General features: G+C 33.5%; 2 protein-coding genes across 2 annotated transcripts; both read right to left on the bottom strand.

Annotated features, from left to right (window-relative positions):
* Positions 1-140: 140 nt before the first annotated feature.
* LOC117236463 (elongation of very long chain fatty acids protein 6-like) lies at positions 141-2,215 on the bottom strand. Its single transcript, XM_033499440.1, has 2 exons — positions 1,495-2,215; positions 141-1,154 (listed from the first exon to the last, which is right to left on the bottom strand). Exons 1-2 carry the CDS (start codon positions 1,818-1,820, stop codon positions 620-622), a joined length of 861 nt encoding a protein of 286 aa, XP_033355331.1. The 5' UTR covers positions 1,821-2,215; the 3' UTR covers positions 141-619.
* Positions 1,814-26,531, bottom strand: LOC117236586 (cilia- and flagella-associated protein 47-like). The gene is made up of 30 exons (XM_033499672.1): positions 25,958-26,531; positions 25,600-25,877; positions 24,856-24,993; positions 24,404-24,629; positions 24,230-24,327; positions 23,813-23,943; positions 23,664-23,726; positions 22,637-22,960; positions 22,200-22,388; positions 21,976-22,073; positions 21,528-21,779; positions 20,395-20,780; positions 18,882-19,266; positions 17,964-18,249; positions 17,373-17,692; positions 16,619-17,133; positions 15,366-15,642; positions 14,982-15,277; positions 14,260-14,496; positions 13,904-14,072; positions 13,429-13,664; positions 12,828-13,170; positions 11,613-11,771; positions 11,331-11,544; positions 10,943-11,161; positions 9,932-10,128; positions 8,994-9,219; positions 8,232-8,393; positions 6,908-7,052; positions 1,814-1,889 (listed from the first exon to the last, which is right to left on the bottom strand). Exons 1-29 carry the CDS (start codon positions 25,967-25,969, stop codon positions 6,910-6,912), a joined length of 6,579 nt encoding a protein of 2,192 aa, XP_033355563.1. The 5' UTR covers positions 25,970-26,531; the 3' UTR covers positions 1,814-1,889; positions 6,908-6,909.
* Between the last annotated feature and the right edge of the window lie 1,031 nt (positions 26,532-27,562).

The following is a 27,562-nucleotide window of genomic DNA, read 5'->3' as shown; positions in this document are numbered from 1 at the left end:
CAAAATTATTTGAAGTCAAGCGACTTAATTAATAAAAAAAGCATGATAGTAGGAATTCAAAAGAATATCTCAAATCAAGTAAACGATAGTGAAATATGGAAATAAAGAGGTTTCGAGATTAAATTAATGTAAACGAGGCGTTAGACATCATATAATTTATTGCTAGATTCAATATGTGCAGCATTTGAGATTATCGTAAAATTTCTAATATTTTCTATTCTATTTGAGCATTCTACCATAGCCACTTTTTAAGACTATGCTAACGAAGACTAGAACAAAATTTTCAAAAGTTACCTTGAAATGCGTTTCTATGTCTTCATAAAAGATTCTGACGAGGAACACTTCAATCAATATTATGTTATATTAAATTTAATAAAAATTCATATTAAATTCCGAACCGAAGTTCGTCGATTGTTTTTCATAAAAGTAGTCCTGCTCCTGAACTAATTATGAATAACGTTTTTTTTTAAATATCTCGGCGGGCTTTTTAGTGCATTCTTTCAAATTATATAAAAAAACCACATGATTATATCTACATGATAATCAATCGAACAGCGTTTCTCGTAAGAAGGTATTTTCATAAACTGCCATTGAAAAGCGTTCTTGAAAAAATGCTATTTTAGTTAGCCTTGAGCTTGTCGTTAGCATAATCTTTTTTCCCGACATTCTTCGTATGTTTGCCAGACAAATAACTATTCTTAAAGAATATAGAGAAGAGAATGAAATAGCTGATGTACATCAGCATACCAAGCTTGGCGTTGTAAAGCTGAACGTGGCAATCATCTCGTCCACTTGCTACGTAATAGTGACTCATAGCAGTTACAGCGCAACCGGCAACCATTTGTACCAGTTGTAACGTAGTGATAAGCATGGCAACCCATTTTGGCGGGCTGAATTGCATTGCTTTTAAAGCATAATAAGAGTACATCCATGAATGGACGAAGTAATTCATTACGGTGTACCATCTGCCTGTTGCTGTAGTTTCTATATAACATAACCACGAATAAAGAAGAACTGTTATGTGATGGTACCAGTGTAGAAAGATTAACGGTTGCTTTCGTAACACGATGAATATTGTGTCTCCGAGTTCAGCAATTTTTGATAAGATAAACAAGAATGTCCAAAAACCAGAAACGTGGTCTTGTGTAAGGTAGCTGTAAAAAATAATAATATATGTAATTACGTTTTTAGCATTTTAGAAATATTGTTGTTATATAAAATAATATTATGTGTTATATGTCTCAAAATTTATCAGACTATAACATAGACAAATACCCAACATTTAGTTTTTAAAATAGTAGGGATATAGAATATTTATGTAATAAGATAAATCTAATAAAAAGAAATAAATTGATAAAATGAATTGAAAATAAACAATTTTTATTTGAATAATATATTTAAGACATAAATATACAAAGTTATTTCTTGATTAACTTTGAAACTTGTTAGTCATCTGAAAATATTTTAAAAATTAAAATGGGAAAATGAAATTACCTAGGTGAACAAATACTATAGTAAAATCCATGATGCCTTAACGTATGAAACATTTCTGGTGCTGTCCTAAGAAATCCCATAATGGAGAATAATGCAAGCATTGCACTCCACAAAGCAAGTTTGCTTCTCAGGTTAAACTTTGGTCTATTTGACATGTAATGTTTCCCACCAAAGATTATGACAGCGTAGATCCCACAGTATAAGAAACAATTTGGGTAATGGCTTCTACTCCATGTTAGAGAATTTGTGTAAGAGTAAGTTTTTTCAAAGTTGAAAACATATGAGTAATTAGGTATAGTAAGCTGCATATAATCGGCGTTGCCCATCTTGGGGTATCTGTTTTCTATCTTCTGATTGTAGAGAAGGTATTGCCTTTCGCCTCTGGTACAGGTCAGCTGAAAAGAAAGAGAGACAATTGATGATATTTTTGTTAAATATTATTCTAAAGTATCAATAAGTATAATAAGTATTTCCATTTTGACTTTCCACAATGACTTTTTGGAAACAATATTTCTACATCGTTTCTCAAGTTTCCTCGAGTCATTAGTTATCTTAGAACTATATTATTATCCTTTCCTATTCTGGTTCTATATTCTTCAGCTTCTTCTAGTTGTAGTGTATTGTTACTTAGCATATACTTTCTTCCTTTGACTACTTTTCTCATTTTTTATTCTACAGATGCAAGCTCATTTATAATAATACTTCAGTTGAACCATCTATTTGGAAAATTAATTTGTTTAATAGAATTGTTGCATTAATATCTTAAATATATGGAACTTGTGGTTTTCCCTGTATTTGAAATATCTAGTAGCATTTGCTTTGTATCAGGAATTGTTGCTTTATATAGTATTGTATCATTTTTTACTGGTTAGTCTCTGCCCTCTGTAATCAGTTTTCATCAATTTTAAGTTCAATCTTTTCCTTGTCATTACCACGTGTTCTTAGTGAAACTAACCTCATTTCGCTTTCGCCTTTAACAATTTTTATTCGTGTAGAACCATCATTAAAATGTAGCGACAAGTGAACGAATTATGGAATTTTTTGTTTGCTACTAAGCTTATATTTACTAAACTATATTAATAAATAACATTCATGCACACGTGCATATTGATCTTTCCACCTTACTATTGAAATAAATTGACAATCATTAAGATAACAGAATAATAAATCAATTCTTATACAACTGTAAATATCTAAACGAAATATTGTTATTAGCTGAAAAAGATTAGTAAGTTTCCGCTTCATATAAGAGTAAAGGATATCTGACAGATGACATTTTCAAATAAATGTCAATGTCAAATAAATATTAATACATTTTTGTTAAACAGGAAATACAGAAAAACTTAAACCTAGATTAAAAAAAAAACTGTTTTTCAAAAAATAATGACCTATCTTAGAAATGTTAGAAAATAAAGCATTCGGTATTTTCCTGTCATTATGTATATCTACGTGTCCTTATTGATTATCTCTTTACAACGTTATGTTGTTTTATATTTTTCGATTTTGTGAAAGAACATATTATAATTGTTGAATATCTTTGTTAGAGCTTCTTATTTTACGATAGCCTAATATTTTTGACCAAAACGTCTTTGAAATATCATGCGTATTATATAATAACTAAATTATGCAAGTAGTACGCTTTTTAAAATAGTTTATTACTTACTGATTGAATTTTAGTGTTTCGTTATGCTGTTTTGCAGCATTCGGCTCACGAGCAAACGTCACTGGAATCCTTTCACCTTTTGCAGGATGTTGATTTTGATATGAACTTGGAACCGTACTTACCTATCTTGCATTCCTAAGCCATCCCTTTCAGGGGTGTCTCAAGTCACGTGCGTTTTAACCCCTAACCATTTTTGAAGCCACAGCGTACGAATAATTACTTATTTTACTTGTATTTAAATAAAACGACTTGAAGAGGGTCCATGCAAGGAAGCAAGACGAATTATTTATTTGTGATTTATTTACTTAGAAAAACAAATGATAATTTACGTCATAGGAAAACCTATATAAAACCGTATTATCCATTTCTATATACATATACCCTTCTATTAAAAACTACAATTCGTCTTCTTATTGAATAAGCGATGTCAAAATTTGGACCACATTTGTCCATCAAAGGAGAGTGACGCGTATTCATCTATCGTACTATTGAAAGGAGTTCTACCTACCTAGCAGGAGTGGTGAGGAGCAAGAGAATGCTTCCGCTTATTTTACTAATTGTCTCACGTAGATATCACGCATATGCTGGCCGTGGCATGTGTTATCATAGTTGTAGTCATGTACTTGACGAATAAGTGAAAATCGTGTGATAAAGCATGTTCATAAAACATTTTAGAAAAAATCAACTATGGATTTCTGTCTCATTGTCAGTGAAGTACAAGTGTATTTAACGGCAATAGAAATTGTTACATTACGAAGCTTAGGTATGTTTGCCAAGTGTAAACAGTGTGCATTTAAGCAAAATGAAACAAATAATTCTTACTCGCTCCGTATTCTGCCAGGCTTCTCTCTCTTTTTTTTTCTTTTCCGCACGCCGTTGTACGTAGCTGCGCAGTGTCACCTGTATCTGATTTTCAGATGTAATTCGGAAATGATGCGTTTCGAGTGAATTGCAATTCCGCACTGCGGAAGTATGTAACTTGTTGCGTCTCACGATACACAAACGGTAATCTCACGTAAATGCTTCGCACAAGAAGAAGTTCAACATTTCGAATTTTTACATTCCATGGAATGATAGCTAATATGTTAAAAAAGTACATCAAAGAATTTTCTTTTTTTCTTTTCTTTTTTCTTTCTTTCTGCCGGGTGTCAATGGAATCGTATCAAATTCGTAGTATTTACGTCAACTCTGTCGTTCGTAATAGCCTTGTTCGAACTGTCGAAGTTCACGATATTAATAATTTGATTGTTTGAAAAATTTGTGGCGAGATCGATCGCTATCAAATTGTTGAAATATTTTACAGTCACGCGATTCAGCATTTTTCTTTATTTACGATAAGCAGAGAGTAGGAAGATTTTAGTCAGAACGACTATAAATTAATATTTATCAGTTATCTAGATTATTCAAATATAATGTTTATCTAAATGGAAGCCAGTTACTAGTAAATTTCAGAGAAATTTCTCAAAAAATTAGTTAACTAAGAAATATTAATTCTTAGTCGTTCTGATTATCATTATAACCACGTTAATTTTTGGTTATCGATAACCATTCTCGATGACGGAAATTTAATTTTAGTCGTTAATAACCGATATAAATGACCAGAATCTTTTTGTAGTTACCATTAATCGGTATCGACCACAAAAGCATTTTCTAGTTACATTCGACTATTGTCAATTGTTATTAACATTACTGATAAAATTAGTATTCATTGACAACATAAAGAATTTAATCATAAAACTCATATATTTTATTACGCAAAAGAACAGTATGAAAATATTTGAAACAAAATAATGGGATAAAAGATATCGTAGTTTATTGTAATATTTTTATCGACATTTGTATTAGTATTATACATCAATATCTTTTATTTTATTGTTTGTTGCATACATTTTCATACTGATTTTCGATTAAGAAAATATATAAGTTTTATAATTAATTACTTTTTATATTGCTAATGAATATATACCGATTATCAGTAATGAAAAATTAGTAACCAAAATGAAATTCGGGTTATCGATAATCATTACCAGTAAACAAAGAAATTTTAATCATTTATAATGGTCATTCCTAATCAAAATTATCTAATTAAACTTATCGACTTTCATATCATAAATATTACTATTTAAAATGTCTTATAATAATTGTGATGTTTGGCTAACGTTAAATACAATTATACTAATTACATAAACTCACGATATGGTTTCTACGATTTTTCAGAAAATCTTGTCTACAAATTACGTATTGTTGATATTTAAGTCGGTTGGGACTGATGGAGCTTCTAAAATATTTTTCTCGTGAATAGAGAAGGAAAACGCTTGCCGTAGATAACTACTACGTAGTTCCGTAGACTATGTACCTCCCGTGATAATCAAGTACGTATGACATAACAAATACCAATTGCAAATTGTATCACTCTGTAAATGATATTATAATTAAAACGCTATCTTTTCATTTTTCAGAATACTCGTAGGGATTTTGGAATTTGTTCTGTTTCGATTCGCGTCTACTTGAAAGTAAACTTCCTTTTCAAATATAATATAGTAATGTAAGCTGATAATATTATAAGACTGCAGCGATTACCGACGTGGGAAAAACAATCTATAGTCGGTTAGAAGATATGGATATCCGTAGAAAATTCGAATTTAATCAATTAATGTTTGTGTTATTATATGTAAAAATTTAAGTATATGTTATACATATGTATATTATATATAATTATATAGTATATGAATATTTAGTTAATGTTGGACGTACTTGTAATGCATGGACTTGAGTTCGTCACTAACAACGACTAATTATGGACACAACTCAGCAAACATTCTCATGTATAATTTAAAATGATAACATATGCGAGTTGAGAAATAATCGATTCAAAATTCGGTTTTTTAATCGTTTTTTATTTGTCCTCTTTGTTCAGGAAATTTATTGAAAGATTTGAATATCTAATACTAAGGAGGTATAATATATTCATTTCGGTAAAAGCTTAGAGCCACGATACAACGTAGATATTTAGTAAGTGATATTTACGTTTTCTGCTAATTCGTTTTCGGTATTTATATATCGTGTTTGACAAAATTCGAGGAAACCATGACAAATTTCGGCTCACATGATAATGCAACGTCAAATAATTATAATAGAAGCAGAGAGGGCACTGTGACACATGAAAACATAGAAAAACGAAGCTCTGCATAGTTGAAAATAATATATGAAAAACAAATTATAATATAATATAATATAATACTAATAGTACAAAAATACTAATATCATCGATTCTATCGGATTTCTATCGCGGATTCTATACCTTTGGTCGTTCGCAAAAAAAGAAACAGATTTTAAATTCTATAATACAGGGTGTCCCAGTTACATTTTCATGCCCGCTTTTCAACGTATTTTCCGTTTTTAGTTCCTCGAACGCTAAAATGATTCTCGCTTTTAATCGTACAACACTTGCATTGCCTTCGGAATAAACTTTTCATTTAATATGACTCCATAGATATAAATCAAAGGATGACAAATCCGGTGATCGCGGAGGTTAAGTTACCGTACCAAATTTAATTCGGGGAGCATACCTGTGTATGCAGTACGATGGCCAGCATTTTTAACAATTTTTACACTAACAAAGTAAATCTTAAGAATTACGTGCTTTGTTATTACTCATATATTTACGATATACTGACACACCCTGTATAATGCTGACATCTAATAAATAAGCACGATCTATTACAAACGTCGTATTCGTTTATAACTTACTTTTATACGTGTAAGAAGCTGACTTTATACACTCTTCGTTCATTTCCGTTAACAGAGACTAACGTCATTGTTATTTGGCATAATTGATCTACGAATGGCGAGAGGTGTATCTTCATTGGAACATTGTCAGCAGAAGGCCTTACGTCTGAATGAACAATTTTTATACAGGGTGTATCATAATACGTGGCACACACTTGAGAAATGGACAGGTGGCAGAAAAACAAGGAAAAATGTTCGTACGAACATGTGTTCTGTCTTCTACCTTGTTTCAAAGTTATAATCACTTTTGAGTTTCAATGAACCGCGTTCCGCCCGAAACACGCAAAAATTCGCGTGATATCTTGATCGGAAAAGCTTGTAGCGCGATCGTAAAGGAGGTTACTTCTGAGTTGGGGTCTTAAAGGTTATTAGAATTCTATTATTTATTAGACTATTAGAATATTTATAAGAGGTTCTTTAGAATTTCATATTACTGCGCTCGCAATAGCCAGCCACGTATAGTAAATTTAAATAAAAAAATATTGTAATGAAACAAATTGTCGAGCTTTGTTTTTATCTGAGGCAATATCGCGACTCGAATGCAAAAAATGTTAAATAAGAAAAGCTGCGAAGCCATTCCATATTATTAGTGTCTTATTTATAAGACAATTTCTGAAGAATTGAATGGAATATTTTCAAGGCATTCGAACGTACTTTAACCTTCCAACACAAAAGCAAGGGAGGGCTACCTCCTCAGTGTACAAAGTTTATGTCGACGTAAAGGAATTATTATTATTGCAGGCAAACACGTCCGTGCAATTCGCAAGTGCTAATCATCGTAGAAGGTCTCTATGCAAGTTCACAATGGTCGTGCAAAATAATTTTGCGATCTTTCAAAAATTCCAGGTGTGTGTCGAACAATACAGACAGAGTGGAGCCATTTCGAGCACCTTCTATGGAGGTAAGCAGTTACGGATTATCGAAACACGAAAAAGGCTATAACTTTGAAACGAGAGTCGGATAGGACACACGTTTGTGCGAATTTTCTTCATTGTCTTTGTGCCTCCTGTCCACTTCTGAAGTGGGTCCCAGTGTTGTGATACACCCTGTATATCCTTCATTTCCTTTTCCTCTTCTTTTATTAAAAAAGAAAAAGTTAATTTTTCATATAATTTCATACATCTTCTTGATTATGCGTGGTTATTTATATATCTCCATCTGACTTTCTTTATGTTTTATTCATTTTAATATTTTTCATATTTTTTGTCTGCAGTTACTTTATTTATTTATGAAGAAATAGAAAGGAAGAAATAGAATTTAAAAGCTCGATGTGTTTTGTACTAACCGTTTATGGTAAACGTCTTGGGAAATCGAAGAATATCAGATGTGTCGGATATTATCACGTTATAAGTCACTGTCGCATCAAATATATGACTAAACTCCATAGCAGCAGAGTCCGCACTATTTCCCATTAACCATCGAATCAAACGTAATCCAATTTGCGTATCTTCATGCAATGGAAACCATATAAATTAATTAATCTTTAAATTAAATAAACCACATGTACCTATAGAGATCCTCCACCTTATCCGAGCACAAATTATTCGAATACCCTAACGTTCTACTATCTGAACGTAATACGAGGGTCGTTCAGAAAGTATTGGGTTGTCCGGAAAGTTCATTTCGATTTTTAAGGAATTTGGTGGACATGGAAGACCATATTGAAAAGTTTTTGCTGCGAAAAACGTGACAGGTTCTGAAAGGATGGAATATTAGTATGTATACTAAAATTACAAATAAAGAAAACTTTTTCAGGTGCATCTGTATCGTTGTTATTTGAAAATGGGTATTACTTTCTGGACGACCCTCGTGTTTCTCAGTAACCGATGCCTTTTTCCACACCCAATATCTAGCTACATATTTTATCGAAACAAATAAAAATAATTAATTAAAAAACTGTAACAGAATTAGCAACAGTATATGGTGTTGGAAAAGCTACGTTCGCAAGAGGTTAGAAAACAAAAACAGAATACTGAAGATTATCCAAAGCACGTGGATTCCTTTGAAAGCCCTTAACCTCAATTGATTCATCAGTTTGGGTACGTACCTAAATATCGAGACCAAAAGAGTCGTTCTTTAGGATCCAGCGTCTTTTGAAACATGTAAGCAACGCAACTCCAAAGTTGTTTATTTTTCGATGGTATTGGCACAGTCAGATTCAAGCGACACATTTCATTATAATAGTCCTGTTCCGTGCAAATGCATTTTTCAATTTGTTCGTCCCATTCGACGACGATATTATCGGTTAGTGATGTTTGCCATTGTGAATTTATCTATATTTCAAATCAAGCGGTTGGAAATGTTCATCTCTATAGGATGTCACGTCATGTGACAGACGTGTTATTGCGTGTGTCGTTAAACGGTTATAGCAACAAAAATGATATACGAGATGAGCGTTGACGAAGACATATTGCTACTATACAAAATATTAGGTTATCTCAAGAGTGTCTTTTTTTACAAAACATGTCTTTTACAGCATCTTTATACAAACATGGAACCTAATCTGTCAAATGTTGTGGTCTTTATCTTAATAGAGCAAAATGGATCATTAAATTACGACATTTGATCAACTAATATAAAACAAAGAATGTTGTGTATCTATTATTTCCTTATAAAACGAAAGAAACTTTTGGGCCAACCTAATATAAATACATCAGGAATATTTACATCTATTACAGACAGATGATATCAAATATCTTTTACGACCGCAATTTCAATGAATGACGAACGAGAGTTTAAAAGAGGTAGGTCGTAAAAGTATTATGATATATCCTGACTATTATGTGATGTAAATATTTCTCATACCGGCTTATACCGATTTTCTTTTTTATTGTTATTCTTTAACGATGCTTCCACTGACGTATCTTTGTATGACATCTTTTATTCATCTTGACCGCTAGAACCTACTGGCAACGTATGCAATCGTACATTGTTCTTTAAATTAAATCACTATCTCGATATAGCGTCAACGCGTTTTATACGCACTTGAATAATAAAGTCGCCCATCTTTGATTGAAAAATGATCCAAAAGCTTCGATGGGAAGGCGAGAGACACGCCACTGTGACTGATAGATGGGCTATTTTAGTACCTTCTTTGACTACGATTGAATTTTGATTTAAAAACAATCTCCGAGGTATCTTTCTTAAACGTAGCTCAGACCATCGCGTCTGTTTCAAAGTATCTATAAAATAATTGCATCTTTAGATCCAAGTATATTAAAAATTATTATTCGGATTGTAATATGTTAAAGAAAAATATACATATATTGTACAGGTATAACGTAATGCTGTATAACAGCTTTTCTGTAACATGTTATATACAGAGTGCGGTCGAATAACATGCACAACCGGGTACGAAGTGATTTCTTATGAAAAAATAACAATAAAATATGGAATAATATTTTTTCATTTAAGGTTTAGTTTGAAAATTTATCAAGTATACTGGAACATGGCTAACTGCGGACTGCCCAGTACCAAATAATCGACAGGAGGTCGTTTTATGTGTGAAAATAAGTCGAAAATGCAGAATACAATTTTTTCTAAAGACGCTTTGTTTCCGAGAAAAATAAATTTGAAAATTTATCAATCGCGTGTACTAAACATGCTCTTAACTGAACGCGTTCGAACTTTATTTCCTTGAAAATGGTGCCCCGAACGGACAAATTTTATTCTACATTTTCGACTTATTTTTACACGTAGAACAACCTCCTGTCGATTATTTAGCACTGCCCAGTCTGGAATTAGCCATATTCAAGTATACTTGATAAATTTTCAAATTCCATTTACTCGAAAACTAAACCTTAAATGACAAAATTTTATTCCACATTTTGTTCCTATTTTTTCATAAGGAATCATCTTGTTTCCGCTTGTACATGTTATTCGGCCACATCCTACGCAGTCTCGATGTCTAAAATTTAATCTACAAGCAACGTTCGAATATTTATAATCATCGTTTAGTTATCGATTTATATCAATGTCTAAAGTAAGCTTACTTACTCGGTTTAGTTGGTCGCTCTTCCGACGCCCAAATTTCGTATTCCGTCGAATTTTCATACGGTACATTGATAGTTAGAGTTTTTTCGACTGCTTGGTACAGTTTGCTGCATATCGTATATTCATTCGTAATTCCTAAACAGTCGGTTTGACCCTCCAAAATGAACATTTGATTCTTGCTAAAATGAGGACCAATCGTGGATCCACAAAACAGTAAATAAGCTGTTGAGAAAGGATGCTGGTAATTGCGATAAAATCGAAACTAAAATAACGTTCCTCGCATTAAGAATAATAAATTTTGAGTTACGTAGGATACAGGAAAAGGAAGATAATTCAAACCTTCTAAATGTTAGTCAAACTCTATCTCATGCTGAAGAGAGAAAGTAGTTACCTTTAGTCTCTTTTATTTTCTTAGCGTGGAATTGTATCTTTATTATGGCAGTACCGTGGCCGTTAAGATTGATGATCGGTTGTGACGATACTATGGTAAAAAATTCATTATCGTTGTCAAAAAACAGCAGCAAGAAACCGACGCTGTGTACGGTTGGATTTGTGAAATTTAGTTGCCTGGTTACAGTTTCGGTCAAGGGGCAGCTAAATTTAATCTGCAAACATCGTTAAGCTTCAGATTTCTATAAAAATTGTATCCCTACAGAAGTAGACGTTCGCCTACCTTAGCCCTAGGGGTATACGTTGGCAGTATGTTAAATAAATATCTAACCAACATCAACATTTTAACGCAGTTTGGATAGATGATTTCCAATGGTGAAATTACAAAACCAAGTCGCATCTTCTTCCACGCGTTTGTCACGCAAATAGCATTGTGCAGTGCCTTCGATAATAAAGTGCGTATATTGGTCATTTTTATGAACGTGTCACAGCCACTATACGGTATTCTTTAATGAGACTATCGTGAGCGTAGTAGTAAAACTTGAAACCAATTCGAAAATGTACAGAGAAGTTACAGGACATTTTGTGCAAGCATTTATCGTTAGTGAATAATTAGCACTTTGTGGACCGTACGCTCTGATAAGCATATAGTCTGAATTACCGCGTATTTTTACAGTGATTGCAAAGATTCAAAAGATCGCTCGGAAAGTTCGTTGCAATTTACATTTCGATTCGATGCACATTTATTGAATTATATAGGTGCAATTTTATTCCACAACCTTCCTCCATGTTTCACGCAACTTGAATCCGCAAAACTTTCGTCCCTCCAGAACCTCTCGGGTCTTTCGGCGAAAAACTTTCCAATATGATTTTTCACGTTGATTAAATTCCTTAAAAATCGGAACGAACTTCCCTAACAATATTATATCTAATATATTAATAATGGTTTCGTATTATCCAAGCATGTAGTTTAAATACACATTCGTAACATTCTTTTCATAGCATCTATTCAACAGTAATTAACATTTTTATAGGATACTACATGAAGTAAAACGCGAATACGCGTCTCCAGTCCGCAAAGTGTTAGTATACGGCGCAAAATAATTTTAAACGTACAATTAGCGCTAAAGATCGTCTCGTTAAATATTGTGACTTATCAATGTAGTATATACCTTAATTAGTAACTAATATTTAATAATTATTAACGAATAATTAGCTGCTCAAATACTTTGGTGATCTTTACGAAGTATATGTTTTCAGTAGATGTTTTGTAACTTTTATACATTTGCTTTGTGTACATTTTCAGATCAGTTACAAATTTGACCAGTATAATCACGATGGTCGTGTCTCGTTACTGATGAGAATATTATAAAGATTATAGAATATTATAGATATTGCAGAATATTAGAAAATATATAATAATATTTTGCATAACATATACGTAATAAGCTTCTAAGAATGTTCGAATGCTTTCGTCAGCCACTGTATGCTGTATTACCTCCTCGTAACTCCGTGGACGGATATAAATTCCAGTCAACTCTTCCTCAATGAGAAAAGGACAGTAAGCAGCTGTGACAGCAATTAAGACAAGGGAATCCGATAAATCTCTGTCGAAATTCTCGATGTTTCGAGCCTCTGCCACGTCTTTACTTTCATCGGGATTTAAAACCATGCGACGATCGGTCATCCACTCTTGTTTACGTGCCTCTTCGTAATGCCGACGCAACCATTCCAATAAGAATGATTCATCAAAAGAATAATTATTGTCAGGTGACTTGGACGATATTTCTGTGCTGATGTTTCCAATTATCGTATTGTGAGTTTCGTATTGCTTGCGGAAGCTGGAACATTCAAACGAGTGATTTTCCAATTAACTTTTGCAATTCTTTGAGCAAAAATTATGCTACGCGTAGGAATCCTACTGCATCCTGCGATAAATTCTCCATAAATGCGTAAAGATCCGCTGCCTAATAACGACAGACACATTAAAGGGAAGAAAAAATTACATGGGAAAGTAAGTTTTATACTTTGTGACAATTAAAAGTAGGTGACAATTTGTTTGAGAGCAACGTCTGATATATGTATAAATTTAAACGAACCTCGATACAGAAGGCGCTGTAGATGCTCGTTGAATAGTAGATCGTCTGGAACATTGCGGGGTAAACGAAGGCGAAGATTCGTCTTTACCTTTGTTCTCAAGAACGAGCGGTAATACAAAACATTTGTACGTTTGTAAGATCACATCTAGCCAGCATTGTTTGCTACGACATTCGAACTTCAGCGGTGGCAATTTTTCTTGCATCGATAGCTCTATCCCCGATCTTCGTGTATAGGCCTGCAGTATAAATTTCTTGAGAATCAAGAATGCCAGTAACAATAAAATGAACAATAATAATATTACTATGACAAGTTTTATATAATTCTATTTTCTCTTCTGTAGTATATTTACTTTTAAAGCGTTGGAAATTTTGAATTTTTATTTTTGAATTTGACAGAAGAACTTCGCCTGCTTATATTAATTAATCCTTTCAGGATCGAATTCTTTTCTATGAGAAAATTTAGCGTTATAATTACTTTAGAACGTGAACTTTCTAGAAGAACGATGTATTCCTCGTAATTGAGTAAAAATTGTGGTTGAACGTGGCACAAGTAAGCCCCATACTTCGTCAAGAACTGAAGAATGTTGTCGTAAAGATTATATATGTAATTTACCCTGTCGATATCTTTTGCTGGCAGTTCTTTGCTGCGGAACGAACATAGATTTACGTACATGTACATATACAGGATGTTTTATGTAACTAGAAAACTCAAAATAACTAATGGAAAATAGAAAAAAGCAATTCGAGAAAAGAATTATCTACAAATATATTGTATTATATTATATTAATATCGTTATATCAGAATTACATCGTTAGTTTCATAATACTCACAATTGTCCAATGTAATCATAAATGGTCGGTCCTATCAACGATTCGAGCACGCTCACGAACCCTAATTCCGGGCCTTTTCGTGTCGCAGTTTTAAACTCTGTTGGTTTCTTTGAATAATACTTGGACAGTGCCATTTTAATGCACAAAATGTCAGCATAAAAGTTAAACTTGAAAGGCCCACTGTGCATCCACTCTTCGGCGGCCTTTAGCGTTTGGTTCATATAAATTTCAAACTCGCTATAATTGAAATAACATATAAAGATAAAAAGCGAAGCTATTCACAGCCGTTCTGAGGCAATTATAAAATATTTGTCATGCTTCATTTCTTTTACAGAAGATATGTCCAAATTAGAGATACAATTTGAAGAAGAGTGAATCTATTATGAAAAGGTAAGTTGCAAATGTAGAGTAACAGTATTTTCGTACGGAGCTTCATTTCGGGATAAATCGATGTTGAAAATTCTTCCGCTATGCATATACTTTCGCTTACCTATATCTGGACTGATGATTATGAAAATGGTGTAAGTCTAAAACTTAAGGAAGTTGAGTTTTTAATTTATCTTACGTTATATTATTCTGTGCAATAATATGCAAGATTTTTTGCACGAAAAATATTCGACTTACGTCATTCACTGGCGTAAATCACTGGCACATCTAACAGATATCACCAGTGAAACATGATATCGCCAGTAAAACATGGTATAACTCTGAAGGAAACTCACTCGCTCTCGCCGTCAAAAGGAAAGAAGGGATACTGCATTGCCTCTTGAAAATCTTCGACTTTTGATTCGGATCTTGGGGTGGATTCTTTTGATTTTTCGTTTGGAATTTCTGCTACACCTTTCTTCGTATCTTCCCCCAATTTATCGGCGTTGTTAAGAACATCTTTCTCGTATGGGACCACCTGCGATTCGTGCACCGCTAGTTTCAGCTTACTTTCCATCAATTTTTCAATCGATACTCGACTCTTTCGACCGAAATACGTGAGAATGCCCATTCTTGGTTCTGACGTTTGTCTCTGAAATTAAAATATACAGGTTCCAGGCATTCGCAATATGCGCATAATGCGTATAGTATGAGTTCTTGTAAAAAGAAAATTCTCTTACTGGCCTGTAAGAGTTTACTTCGTATTCTTCGTCGTCGGTGAAACTGTCAGACGTTTTGGAAGCTCGAGATACTCTTTTATCGATGCTCAGTGACCATTGAAAATCGATGATCGGGGTTCTTATATACATGTGCGTAGTCAGCAAACTGTTTTCGGATGTAGCATGAACAATTACAGGGCAGACAGCCATTCCATCGCTGTCAAAGAATTCAACGATCACGCGGAAGGAAACAGACACCTCGCTTTTGAAAACCATCTTCACCTCCAATTCCGAGTATCTGGTAAAAGACAGTTTACGATAAAGATTATTTCGATATTGTGTTTAATTTTAAGAAGACACATATGTACTTCTTATTTGATTGTTTCAATGATACTTTTCAAAATATTATTAGTATCTCTGTTGCGGATTTTTATGCATTTATGAGACATTACCTAAAAATTGCGAATATACAAAATGCATGTAATGCAAAGACACAGAAAATACTATAGTAAAATATTTATATACATATGTATACATATACAGTATAACCTATAAATATACAGGGTGGTTGGTAACTGGTGGTACAAGCGGAAAGGGGGTGATTCTACGCGAAAAAAGAATAGAATTTTTAGATTAGAATTTTAGATTAGATTAGAAAATTTTATAGAATAAAATTTTTTTTTTTCTAATTTTTCCATCGAGACAACGATCTACAGTGAGATGCGTTATAACGTACCGCAGGCGTACCGAGCGTAAATTCAAAGTCGATTTTCTCGAAAACAAAGCCTCAAACGAAAAATTGTTATTCTATATTTTCGACTTCTTTTTTCGCGTAGAATCACCCCCTTTCCGCTTGTACCACCAGTTACCAACCACCCTGTATATGTACCATATAACATGATTATATAGAATTTAATCTGAACTAATTTTTATCCGAATATAAGTTAGTCGGATAAATACCTGTTCATTAGTGTTCATTAGATTCATTCTTTATCTTAATTCGTTATCCGTTATTGCACTAAGATTTTATCCAACGCTGGATACGAGCAATTGCCTTAAACCTAACCTAACCTTAAACCGTAAACGTAAAAGCTAGGACATGCAGCCTATAACAGTATAAAGTACTGGTTGCGATATTTAACGAGCCATACAGATGTTTATGTAAATTACATTTCCTTATTCATGTTAATAAAAATATGAAGTTGCATAAAAACCCGCAGTCAGCCGATTACAAAATCACAACATTTTCTCTAGTGTTTCAAAGAATTACTTACTCGGAAGCAGGCACGATATTTGTGTCGATAAAATTTATAAGAAGTACGTTTTCCGTATATTGTCCATTGGAATATTCAGGTGGCATAATGTTCGACAAGATGACCACGTCTTTCTCGAAGTATCGCATATACAATCGAAACTTTTTTTCCAGCGAAGTATTTAACGGCACAGGTACGAAGAATATTTCCGGAAATTCCGCCTTGATAGTGCTGGCAGGATATTCACCGACGAGGCATAATTTATTAAACATCTCGCCGTTCGATTCATTGCGGATGAATATTGGCGCATCGACGGAATAACTTCCTTGAGACTTGGGCTGAAACGACAGCGAGAACGTACACCTTTCCCCTTTTTGCAACGTACATCGAATGCAGTCCGGGTTAACAGTCGGTTTTTCACCCGCTGACCATTGAATCGAAAACGGACACGAGGCAGTCGAGAAGTTGCTGATGTCTATTTGGACGATCTTCTCCTCCACTGATTCGCGATTTTCTATGCAGAATTCGTCTGACACCTTTAGAATCGAAATTTTATATACAACGAATAGAACGATCGCGATTATTTTTAGGGTAATTTTGCAATTTTTCATTTTCAGATTTTCGCGCGTTTGCGAAGAATTGAAAGGCGCAGAAATTTATAGTGCACATATCGAATGCAGAAATATATAAAATATACAAAGCAAAATTATAACATTTACTACGAATGTTTTTTTTGAGAAGATTATCCTTGTCGTTTCCATAATTGAACGCTTACGTTGTTCGTTAGGGTGTTGAAATGAAACACCAGTTTGTTAAAGAAAATCAAGTGTCCTGCGACTGTACAATCAATCGGCATCGTCACGATGGTAGGAGGCAATTTTTGCAGAATCAGATTAGGTACGCCGATATAATGATTTTTGAATTGTTTCAAATATTCTGAAGGCTTAGACGATCTGTGACTCGTCATTAATGCAGGGCCGAGTACATCGTTGATGATGATTGGGAGATAAAATGCGTAACTAGCCAAGTCGATGGGTTCGAAATGAAGATGAAAATCCTGGCTAGTGTTTGGTGCAAGCATAGTGTCCTTATTGCCTGTTAAAAATATAGAGAAGTTGCCTGGGTGAAATTTTTATTAAATATCACACTACTACGTATATCAAACTAATTGAAATTGATCTATAATTAATTATGCTAAATCGTGTTCGTCGTATATCCGATATTTTATTTGAGAAGATATTTATATCTCAATATACGTATTAAACTAACTTGGATCAATTTTAAAATCTTTTTTTGGGGTTTCTTTTCCTAAATAAATGTAATAGCATATCTAATTGATTATCAATAAATTGAAATTTAAACATACCTATTCCAGGATCTTGCCTCTGCGAGGATAATGAAATACGAAATTCTGGATACTCATTTAGTAGAAATCTCAATTTTAACATAGTCGTTCCAATATTTGATGCGGTGATTAAGCAATGTTGATACGCGGATGCACTTATTCGCCGTAAGTTAATGGAGTTCGGATGCAACTTTAATTGCGGGAACGTTACGTTGCCTGTGATTTTAAACTGAACGTTTACATGCTTCTGTATCGTTAGACGAATCACCAGAGTAAAATGAAAGCATAAGCTAAATGTCAAATAGATCTGCAATGCACAAAATAAGATTTCTTATTATCTCAGTTATATAAAAACTGTCATGACAGATAAAAGGAGCCTGCGAAGGGTGATAGAGAGAAAGGGGGACAAATTTTGCGAAGGTCTAGTTATCTAAAGCCAGAAGGAAAAAGGAAAATGCGGTAGTAGAGAGAAAATGATAAAACTAATAGAAACTGATAGAAAAATGATAAAACTAAATAAAGTATAATAGAATATTATAGAATATTAATAATAGAAGATAATGATAAGTGAACATGATATAAATCTAAAGTGAAAGGCAAAAGGATTACTATAAATTAAAGAAAGAAAGTAAAAGAAATCTATAGCGCTATCAGGAAATAAAAATTATAATGATGTTAGGAAAATTCAGAAAGGACAACATTATCCTTAATTAGTATTAGAAAGTAAATAACAGAGAAGAGAAATACGTGTGGAATATTTTCCACTGCACTATGAATCTTCAAAGTTTCATCAAAATCGGCTACTCTTGGATAATCGTAATGCTGCTTGTAAGCTTACGTTAATTTAAATTGTTATGGATTCTTAATATCATTTACAATCGATAGAAATACGATACCAATTGAGTGTTAAAATAAACCGTAAGGTTTTTTCATATTTACCTCGAAGATGGCAACTCCACGAGGTGCCAATACTCCGTGAAGAGGACTAACAGTGCATCCATGAACCAAAGACGAAGTATCAACTTCGAATTCAATTTCGATGTATTCAAAATTCCTCAAAACAGCGACCGTTTTTGTCGGCAGGTTTAGTGGAATGTCACCGACATTTATGAGGTCTTTGATGAAGTTAACTTTGGGCGTCTGTACTGGCATGCTCACACGTACAGTACTGTAACTGCTGTTTTCACATTTTATTATCAATTCGGTAGAACTGAACCTTGTAAAATCGGGCTTGTAGTATATATAACTGAACAACGAAGCATTTCCACGGACTGCACCCGATATTGGTTCGACGAAGAAGCAACACGTTGCGGGTACTTCCCATCTGGTTGAAAATGGCAGAATTTTAATTATAGAAATTGTTCATTCACATATGTCGGGTTTACATTAGAATTAGGGTTAGGGGCGTGAAACGAATCTTCGTTTGGGTTACACGTTGTCGTTATGCAATAGAGAAGACATTGACTAGTGCAAATACGATTGTTATAGAACCGGACAAGTAACCGTGGTAGTTAGGTACTCGAGAAACTAATGACGATGATCCTAGGTTCAATAACGAATCCGCGGTCGACGGGATGATAGATGAACGTACTCACAAAATCTAAGTCGGACGCGTAATATTCACTGGCCGTAAAGGGTTACTCTTTTCATCGATAAGATCGCGAGAGAGAATGACTTTCCCGTCCCGATGATGCCACAGAGGAAAACTATAATGGGGTGTGTCTAAGGACACGAGATCATCGGATTCGTCGAGAAAAGCCTTCGTTCAGAAAGTAAGGGAAATTGACGTTGCTGCTAATTGGTCAATCTCCATATCGGTGGTTAGAAAAAGATGCTAGCCGCCCTCGAGGGAAAGTTGCTAGTGGGAGACGCCGCTCGTTGAAAAATAGGTCTCCCCTATTTTCCCGTAGTTGGGACAAAGACTGTTTGTCGGTTTGAAGGACTTTAGTTGGCTAAATCTTAAGATTTATAACGGGCCCTCGGGCTAGCTGAACATGTACTGCGGAGACGCATCGACATCTGGCAATCATCTTACTCGAAGAATAGAGTCTGCGTGTGGCGAGCTACGGGACAGAGACCGTTGGAATGTTTACTGTCGAGTGTTACAACTATTTCCTTTTTAAGGAGAGCTATAGAATTATTCCATGCCTTTGTTAGACAAGGCGTTCATCCCGTGACCGCGGCTACGTTCGGCGACTGGCTGTTGCCTCGAGCCCAAGCTCATTATCACAACTCTCGAACAATTACAATCGGATTGAATAACTACAATTGTTCAATTACAGGTATAGTAGACTCTAGGGTACAATGTTGCGGGATTATCCAAAATTCCGAAGGCTCCGGTGTTCTTTCATCTCCGACATATATAAATTAACGTATGCAATAATGTCATACAATCTAATTCACTTTCCCTGGCCAGCGAAATCATTTTATTTTACTCGGACAAATCACTCACCGGAAGCTCGTTTTCGCATCCAACTTATTCTTAATCTGAACAGTACAATCCATCGGCCGATAGATTTCTTCCTTGACCAAATCTTCGCCAAGCATTACTTCACGAGAGTCCAATGATAACTGTTTCTCAACGATATTAGCAGTGACACCAAGCTCGAACGAATGATTGTTGTTGATAACGTAATCAATGTAACCATTGAATTTGCCGATATGATGCGCTCGAAATTCAACTAATCGCGTGGCGTGCAGACCAGGTGGCAAAATAATTAGATTCCCCTTCGGGAAATGAATGCACTTGGAGGACAAGCTCGTGAGGCGAATCATGATTGGAAAGTCGTTCAAATTTTCGACGATCAGCTGTTGGTAATTGCGACTTCTTGGGACAACCTACGACAGTGTTGTACTATTTCTATTTTTGTTATACGTGTGATAACGTAAGGGAGATATTGGAACACGGTTAGAAGCGACATATGGGAAGGGAATAGCAGAAGTGAGGACAAGAGAGAAGGAATAGAAGGAGGAACCAGAAATCAGAAAGTTGTGAGATCAGAGAACGGAGGAAATTCTAGTCAAGGGTACAAAGATACATGTATAGTACATGTATAGTGATTAAGGACATAAACTATACAAAGATTAACAGATTTAGACTGGGACCACACGAGCGTTGAAATGATGTCCGTTGCATTATGTCCGTTGTAAAAATATAGGAAAATATTGACAACAGGGGACATAGCTCCAATGACTTTGGCCTGGACGTAAGTTGTCAAAGACACTCTCCTGAGTAAACTTCAGAAGATTCTAACTGCCGCCAGGTATTCCTTAAAAAGTTATTAACAAAAATACATTACATTAAGTTTTTATTTTAAACAAGCCCAGTATCAATTCCACACGCAAGGGATCTAAAGAGGGTTCGATTTTTGTCCAAAAAACTTTGTAACAGACGCCGCCTTTCACCGCTCGGTGGACCCAGTCTGAAGGAATAGATTTAAGAGGTGAACAATAATAAAGTAAATAATACATATAGTAATGTTAGAAACATTTTGAAGTGTCACGTTAGTATAACGATTTTTTTTTAGTTTGAATATAAAAGATATGAATAAATATAAGTATAAAAAAATTTAATCAAGTACCTACCATTCCGAAAGCAAATAAGGTAGGATACATGCGTACGTTGTATATTTGCAAAGGAGAAAGGGGTATTAAAACTTCGGTACTAGCAGTTAGAGTCGATAACATTTTGCCCAAAGACGCAAGGCACTTCACCGTTCCTGATACATCTTTATGTTTCCACATAGGAATATGAGTAACCTTCTGTATAATTTCTTCGTCGTCCTTGCATTTTATTTCAATGATCTCTTTCTTCGGCTTTATCGTTTTCGGTTTTATCTAAAGATAAAATACAACACAACACTAAATCGTTAGGTGACAAATAAAATATATGAACAAGTATATAGAGTACTTAGCAAAAGATTGTAAAAAATGGTCTACACTATAGCATAGTCCATACTAACAAATCTTTAATATCGATTTACTCAGAAACGAAGCTTCGTACAAAAAAATGCCCCGGTATATTTTCGACTCACTTTTTCACAATATACATATATCGATTCTTAACACAGCTTACTGAAAGAGGTTGTATCGATGGTGTCTTTCTATTATCCGTTAGGGGCTTCCATGTACCTGTAGACGAATAATAATTTTGTAGTCGTCTATTTTCATCTTTGATCTTTTGATCTTTTAATCTTTAGTAAGTGCAAATTCCGAGAAAATTAAGAGCATTATAAAAATAGCACATATTAAAATTACCTTCAGAATAGTCATCGAAAATACTTCGCCCCCGTGGTAAACATGATCGTTTCACGGTGGTCAGCAGTTTCACGTTCACCCTACATTGTACAGCATACCTTCCTACTTTTATCTTCGTTTGACGTCTAGTTTTCGTTGATTCGCACGAGTCGGCTGCGGTGTCGAAGTAAACTTCGAATGACGAATTAACTGCAATAAAAGAAGTCAATTTTTAGAAAATGTTCATTTCAACTTTCTCGAGTGTTTCTAAACGCGCGAACGAAACGGAGCTTGTATAAAAATTTACTAAATATTTTATCATAGCTCTCTTATTTATTATATTTCCAAAGATTTATGATATTTCATATACTTTTGCGTATTATACACATTCTGTACATTTCTGCACGTTTAAATTTCCTCTAAACGCATAAAGATCCGCAATCTTAACGATTACATACCATTCTCCTTTCCTCGAACTTTCAACAGGACTTCTATAGATCCTCCCGGTTTCAGCATTATAGTTTCTGGATAGCAACGAGCTGATGCGTTACGCACATAGCTACAGAGTAATGTTGCGAATTTTAATGGATTCGATATACGAAGTACACGCTGTGAGTGTTCGCCGACATAAAGTTCACCGAAATAGAGAATATCTGGTTCGAAGCATAAACGCGCCGCTTCCATTTCGCCATAGAGACAGAGTCTTACGGTATCGTTCAGACCAGATTCTATACTGGTTTCAGTCAACGTGGACGAAGAGTAGTCGTTCATTATTGGTACATCTATCGTTGAAATTTATAATATTATTAAATATGAAATGTATCATTGAGAAAAGATTTCTTTCATGCTACGAATACAGTCCTGCAATGTTCACTTTACTATTTCATTATTTGTGGTTCGTTGGGTCTCGATTGTGTTTTTAATAGCGCTATAAAATAATAAAATAAACTTCAGATCTTTATCCTTCACAGTGTTCATTAGATGACATATCTCTCATTCTTCAAGTTTCGATCATACTTTTAATAGAGACTAAATTTATCTTGTTATTATTTAACGTCATTTACATAGTATTATTCTTGATGGGAAATATATCATGTGGGAAGATTATAAATTCATTATAATCACAGTGTTGAATGTAACTTGGACCGTAATGCATTTATATTTTTGGATATTTAAGTTTCAGTGGAAATAGACTTTTATAATGTAAATTACAGTGTGTCTCAGCTAAACGAGATCATTTAAATATGTGTCTTATTAACGATCTTATGAAAAAACTTCTCGACACGAGGAAGAACTATTTCAAGAGGCAAATGCAATGGCGAAAAGAATTTTGTCTGATGTTCGTTCTTTTAAGCAGATTTCAAGAACACTGGTATGTTCCTAAATGGCATCCTGTATTTTGTTATTCATCGATTCATGCGTTCTTTTCTTCTTTATACACGAGTATTAAGGTATTATTAGTGTTTATACATATGGAATACTAACGTTTTTGATGATTAATAGTTTGTAACGCCTCAGTTAGCGCGTTTCGTATACTGTCATTGGCTCCTGCAGTTTTTCACAATAAAATTTATTATTTCATCTTCGTTAAAGTAAACAAGGAACATGTGGAAAATATATGAAATACAATGTACTCAAAATGTGTTTGGTCTCGGTGACGTGTACTCTGACGATTCTTATGAAAGCCATGAAATCCTTCTCTTGTGTGTTCGATTTCTCTTCCACCGTCTCTCGCCAATGCGTTAAACCGTCTATTGGTGTAAACCTAAAATTACATCTTTTTTTAACAAGTAATTTCGTATTATTTTTTATGTTGTTCATTAAACACAACATATATTGTTTATTTTCATAGTTATTTTATTTTAAAGAGGATTTCTTATATTCTTTCCAAATCCGTTTGTAACAAATATAAACAAATGATACTAGAAATATTTATATTGAAAATTTAAAATACATGTTGAATTTATTAATACATTGAAATTTCTTTTTCTTTATCGTAGATATTTTAAATCCAAAATTGTTCTCAATTATTTGTTCAGAATATAACGTACCCTACTTCGAAAATAATACCCTCGAATGGCCCAATACGACCTTGAATCGGTCGAATTTCAAAAACTCTGTACACAGGATACTTTTTGCGATTAATGTCCTACGAAGAGCACACTCGTTATAATTTCCTGCGCGCAAGTCTCCATCTTTCGTTAGTTGCAATTGAAATAAATTACCCGAACGCATATAAGTTCGTTGTCGATTTCGCCCAGCACCACATAACTAGCTACTTGAGAAGAAATATTTCGTACAACAAAGGAATCGTACTTTCGAGTATTTACGACGGTTTGCGAAAAATCGATTAGAGTGAAATCTCCAGTTGTATTCGGATGATAAATTACAAGTTTTGGTACGATTACCTTGACGTTAAAAGGGATGCGTATATTCGGAACCGATTTGATCCTGGAAGAAAAAGAACAGAACTTTTTTTATTATCAATTGTTATTGATTTATTAATTGCTTATTAATTGTTTATTAATTGTTTAATCAGCCTGTGGTGACACGCTCAATTAGTACAAGTTATAGCACTGGAACTAGTAGAAGGCAGAAAAGAATTTTGTAAATAAACAAAATAGTAGTTTTTGTAGTTCCAGTGTATATCTGAATTAATATAGATAAGATAATTTACCAGAATTCACTGAGAAATGATCCTTCGTTCATGCCAATTAATTCAACAGTCAGCTGAACCGGTTTGTTTGGTTTAACGATTCCACGCATAGGATGAACTGTGATTTCTAAATCATTTGTACCAAGATCAATCGAAAATCTGTTAATTTCATGTTAATAAAGATAACTTGCACGGACCAGCAATACACACGTAAGTACATATATTAACAGTAAGATATTCGGGAGCAGCGTGATCATTAAAAAATAGATTACATACGCGTTTCATTTCAATCAATCCACGAAAATATAAATGAAATTAACATTAAACTACCTTTTAGACTACGCATTTTCAGATACAAGTACCGTAATATCTCTTTGTGTAGAAAATCACAAACTGCATCGAACGTACAAAAAAATTACACAAAAAATGTACAAAAATTGTATAGTTACGTTAAAGTTAAACAAGTTTTATTTGAAATACGTTTTCGAATAATATCTAGTTTAGCATAGTGATTCTTAACCTTTTTTTTATCACGGAACCACTTTAAATAATTTTTTGTTATCACGAAACCCCAAGACTTAACTCAAAATTTAAATCCTTAATGTACCAAATATGTATATTTAAAACATTCATCAGCTGCTCGTCAACAACCTTTTTGGATTTTATAGTCCTCCAAGAATCCACGGATAACAGATTAAAAATTACTGGTTTAGGAAATATTTGCGTGGATGAGTTAAAATGAGACACTCTGTATACATACAATACCTGGTACTTTTGCCGCCTTCGTTCCTCAGGGTAATTATTTTAATACCAGAAGAGTGACCAATATCGACGATTCCAAAGTCAATCGATTTCGGTTCGATACTAATACCTTCGACTAATAATTTACAGATAACGCGATAATCAAGAATCTTGCCATTAATCTCAATCGGTATTACTGCACGCAATAGAGACGGTCGCTTAAAAGAATACGTTACTACCGTGTGTATACTTAATCCTGGATTTAACAATATCCCTTTATCCAAACTTTCCACTTGAAACGACTGAAAAATAATTTAATACATGGACGAAAATATCTCATTAATCGATTTATTATTATTATATTTGTTTTTAGGATATTAACCTTCAAAAACATAAAAATTGTTAACTTGTAAAAAGCATGTGTAGTATGATAAATTACATTTGATTTCCAATTAAAAAATTTAATTTAGTTTCAACGTACTATTGACTTGGTTTGATGGATTTTAATAAAAGCCGATTTTTTCCCGGTATTTTTAATAGTGATACGCTGATGACACGTAATTCCTTCGCTAGCTTCTTTAAATTCCATAAAACTAGGATATATATAAACGTCATCGTGCATAGCGGTTGCTGATTGGTCATACGAACGTGGAACTTGTTGTATCTCGATACCTTCTTTCATGAGCACAATGGAACTACTGGACTGAAAAAGATTTAAAGTTCATAATTCATAATCAGCAATTTGCAATTGCAAATGAAACTGAAAACCACAGATACAGAACGTGATAAGTCACGTCATCCTGGGTTTATAGAAGAGTAACTTTAATTCAATATATTACCGAGCAATTCTACAGCAAAAATATTCTTTCATGTGATTTTCGGATTAAATATGTATTTTTGTCACTATCTTGAAGATTTAAAGAATATTAGTGATCGTAATTATAAGACCGAGGATTCTTGTACAAATGCATATTTTTATAGAAGAAAACATAATTTTAAAGAATATAGTTTTAATCTTAAATTTAAGAACATGATTAAAAATAAAATCTCGATAGAAAATTGTTTTATCCATCAAGTATTATTACAGAAAACATTATATGCATAAAAATTCTAGTAACTATATGCAGAATAATGTTAAATAAATCAAACTAACGTTATTAATAATTTTATTAATAATTTTTTTCTAAGCATTCTGGATTTATCTTCGAACATATTTATCATTTCATTTCATGAGTTTAATCCTGTAAGTGAGCTACCTAAACTTACCACACAAAGAGACCTATAACTGTTACTGCATTTTTACATTTGTCTTTATTGGTTTCCAATAAAATGAGGAAATAATATTTTTGTGTAAGTCCAACATCTTCTTATACCAATTTAGCATACAAGATGGCAAGATTTTGATACGGTGTTCTTATAAAATGGTAACGATTCAAAACGTCAAAACTTCTTTTTCTGATTTTTAAGTCATGTCATTGTTGTAGCAAATTAGCGATATGTGCGCGCTAACTTATAAAATTTACACAAAAAAAAACCAAAGTTAAGCATATTTCACTTACAACAGTATGTGCTCTTCCAATCACTGACTGAGCATCGAAGGCCATTTTATAATTCATAAAGATGTCTGCTTATAATTAATAAAATAAATATTAACCTAATCCTATTTTCTTTGACAACAGAATGAAAATATAATCAGAGGCTTCTTTTGTTTGATAATTTTGTAACGTATGTATGTATTAACTTATTTGTGTGAAGCAAAAGTAAAATGAATTGGTGATGTACATAATATATTTTATTCAACAGATTTAATATAAGTAAAACTTGTTTCATCCAATTAACGCTTATAATATAAATGGAATTTACGAAAATCAATTAATTGTATTATTTTACATTATATGTCATTAATCCATTATACATAATTAGGAAGGTCGACATATATCTTTTAATTTTCATTAACTAATTTTAGTTTGTATCTTTAACATATCTG

The sequence above is a fragment of the Bombus vosnesenskii genome, unplaced genomic scaffold (genome assembly GCF_011952255.1).
Source record: "Bombus vosnesenskii isolate JDL3184/JDL3185 unplaced genomic scaffold, Bvos_JDL3184-5_v1.1 scf7180000013349, whole genome shotgun sequence".
Classification (NCBI taxonomy): Eukaryota; Metazoa; Arthropoda; class Insecta; order Hymenoptera; family Apidae; genus Bombus; species Bombus vosnesenskii.
Note: the sequence above shows the minus strand (reverse complement) of the source record. Positions and strands in the feature narration are given on the sequence as shown.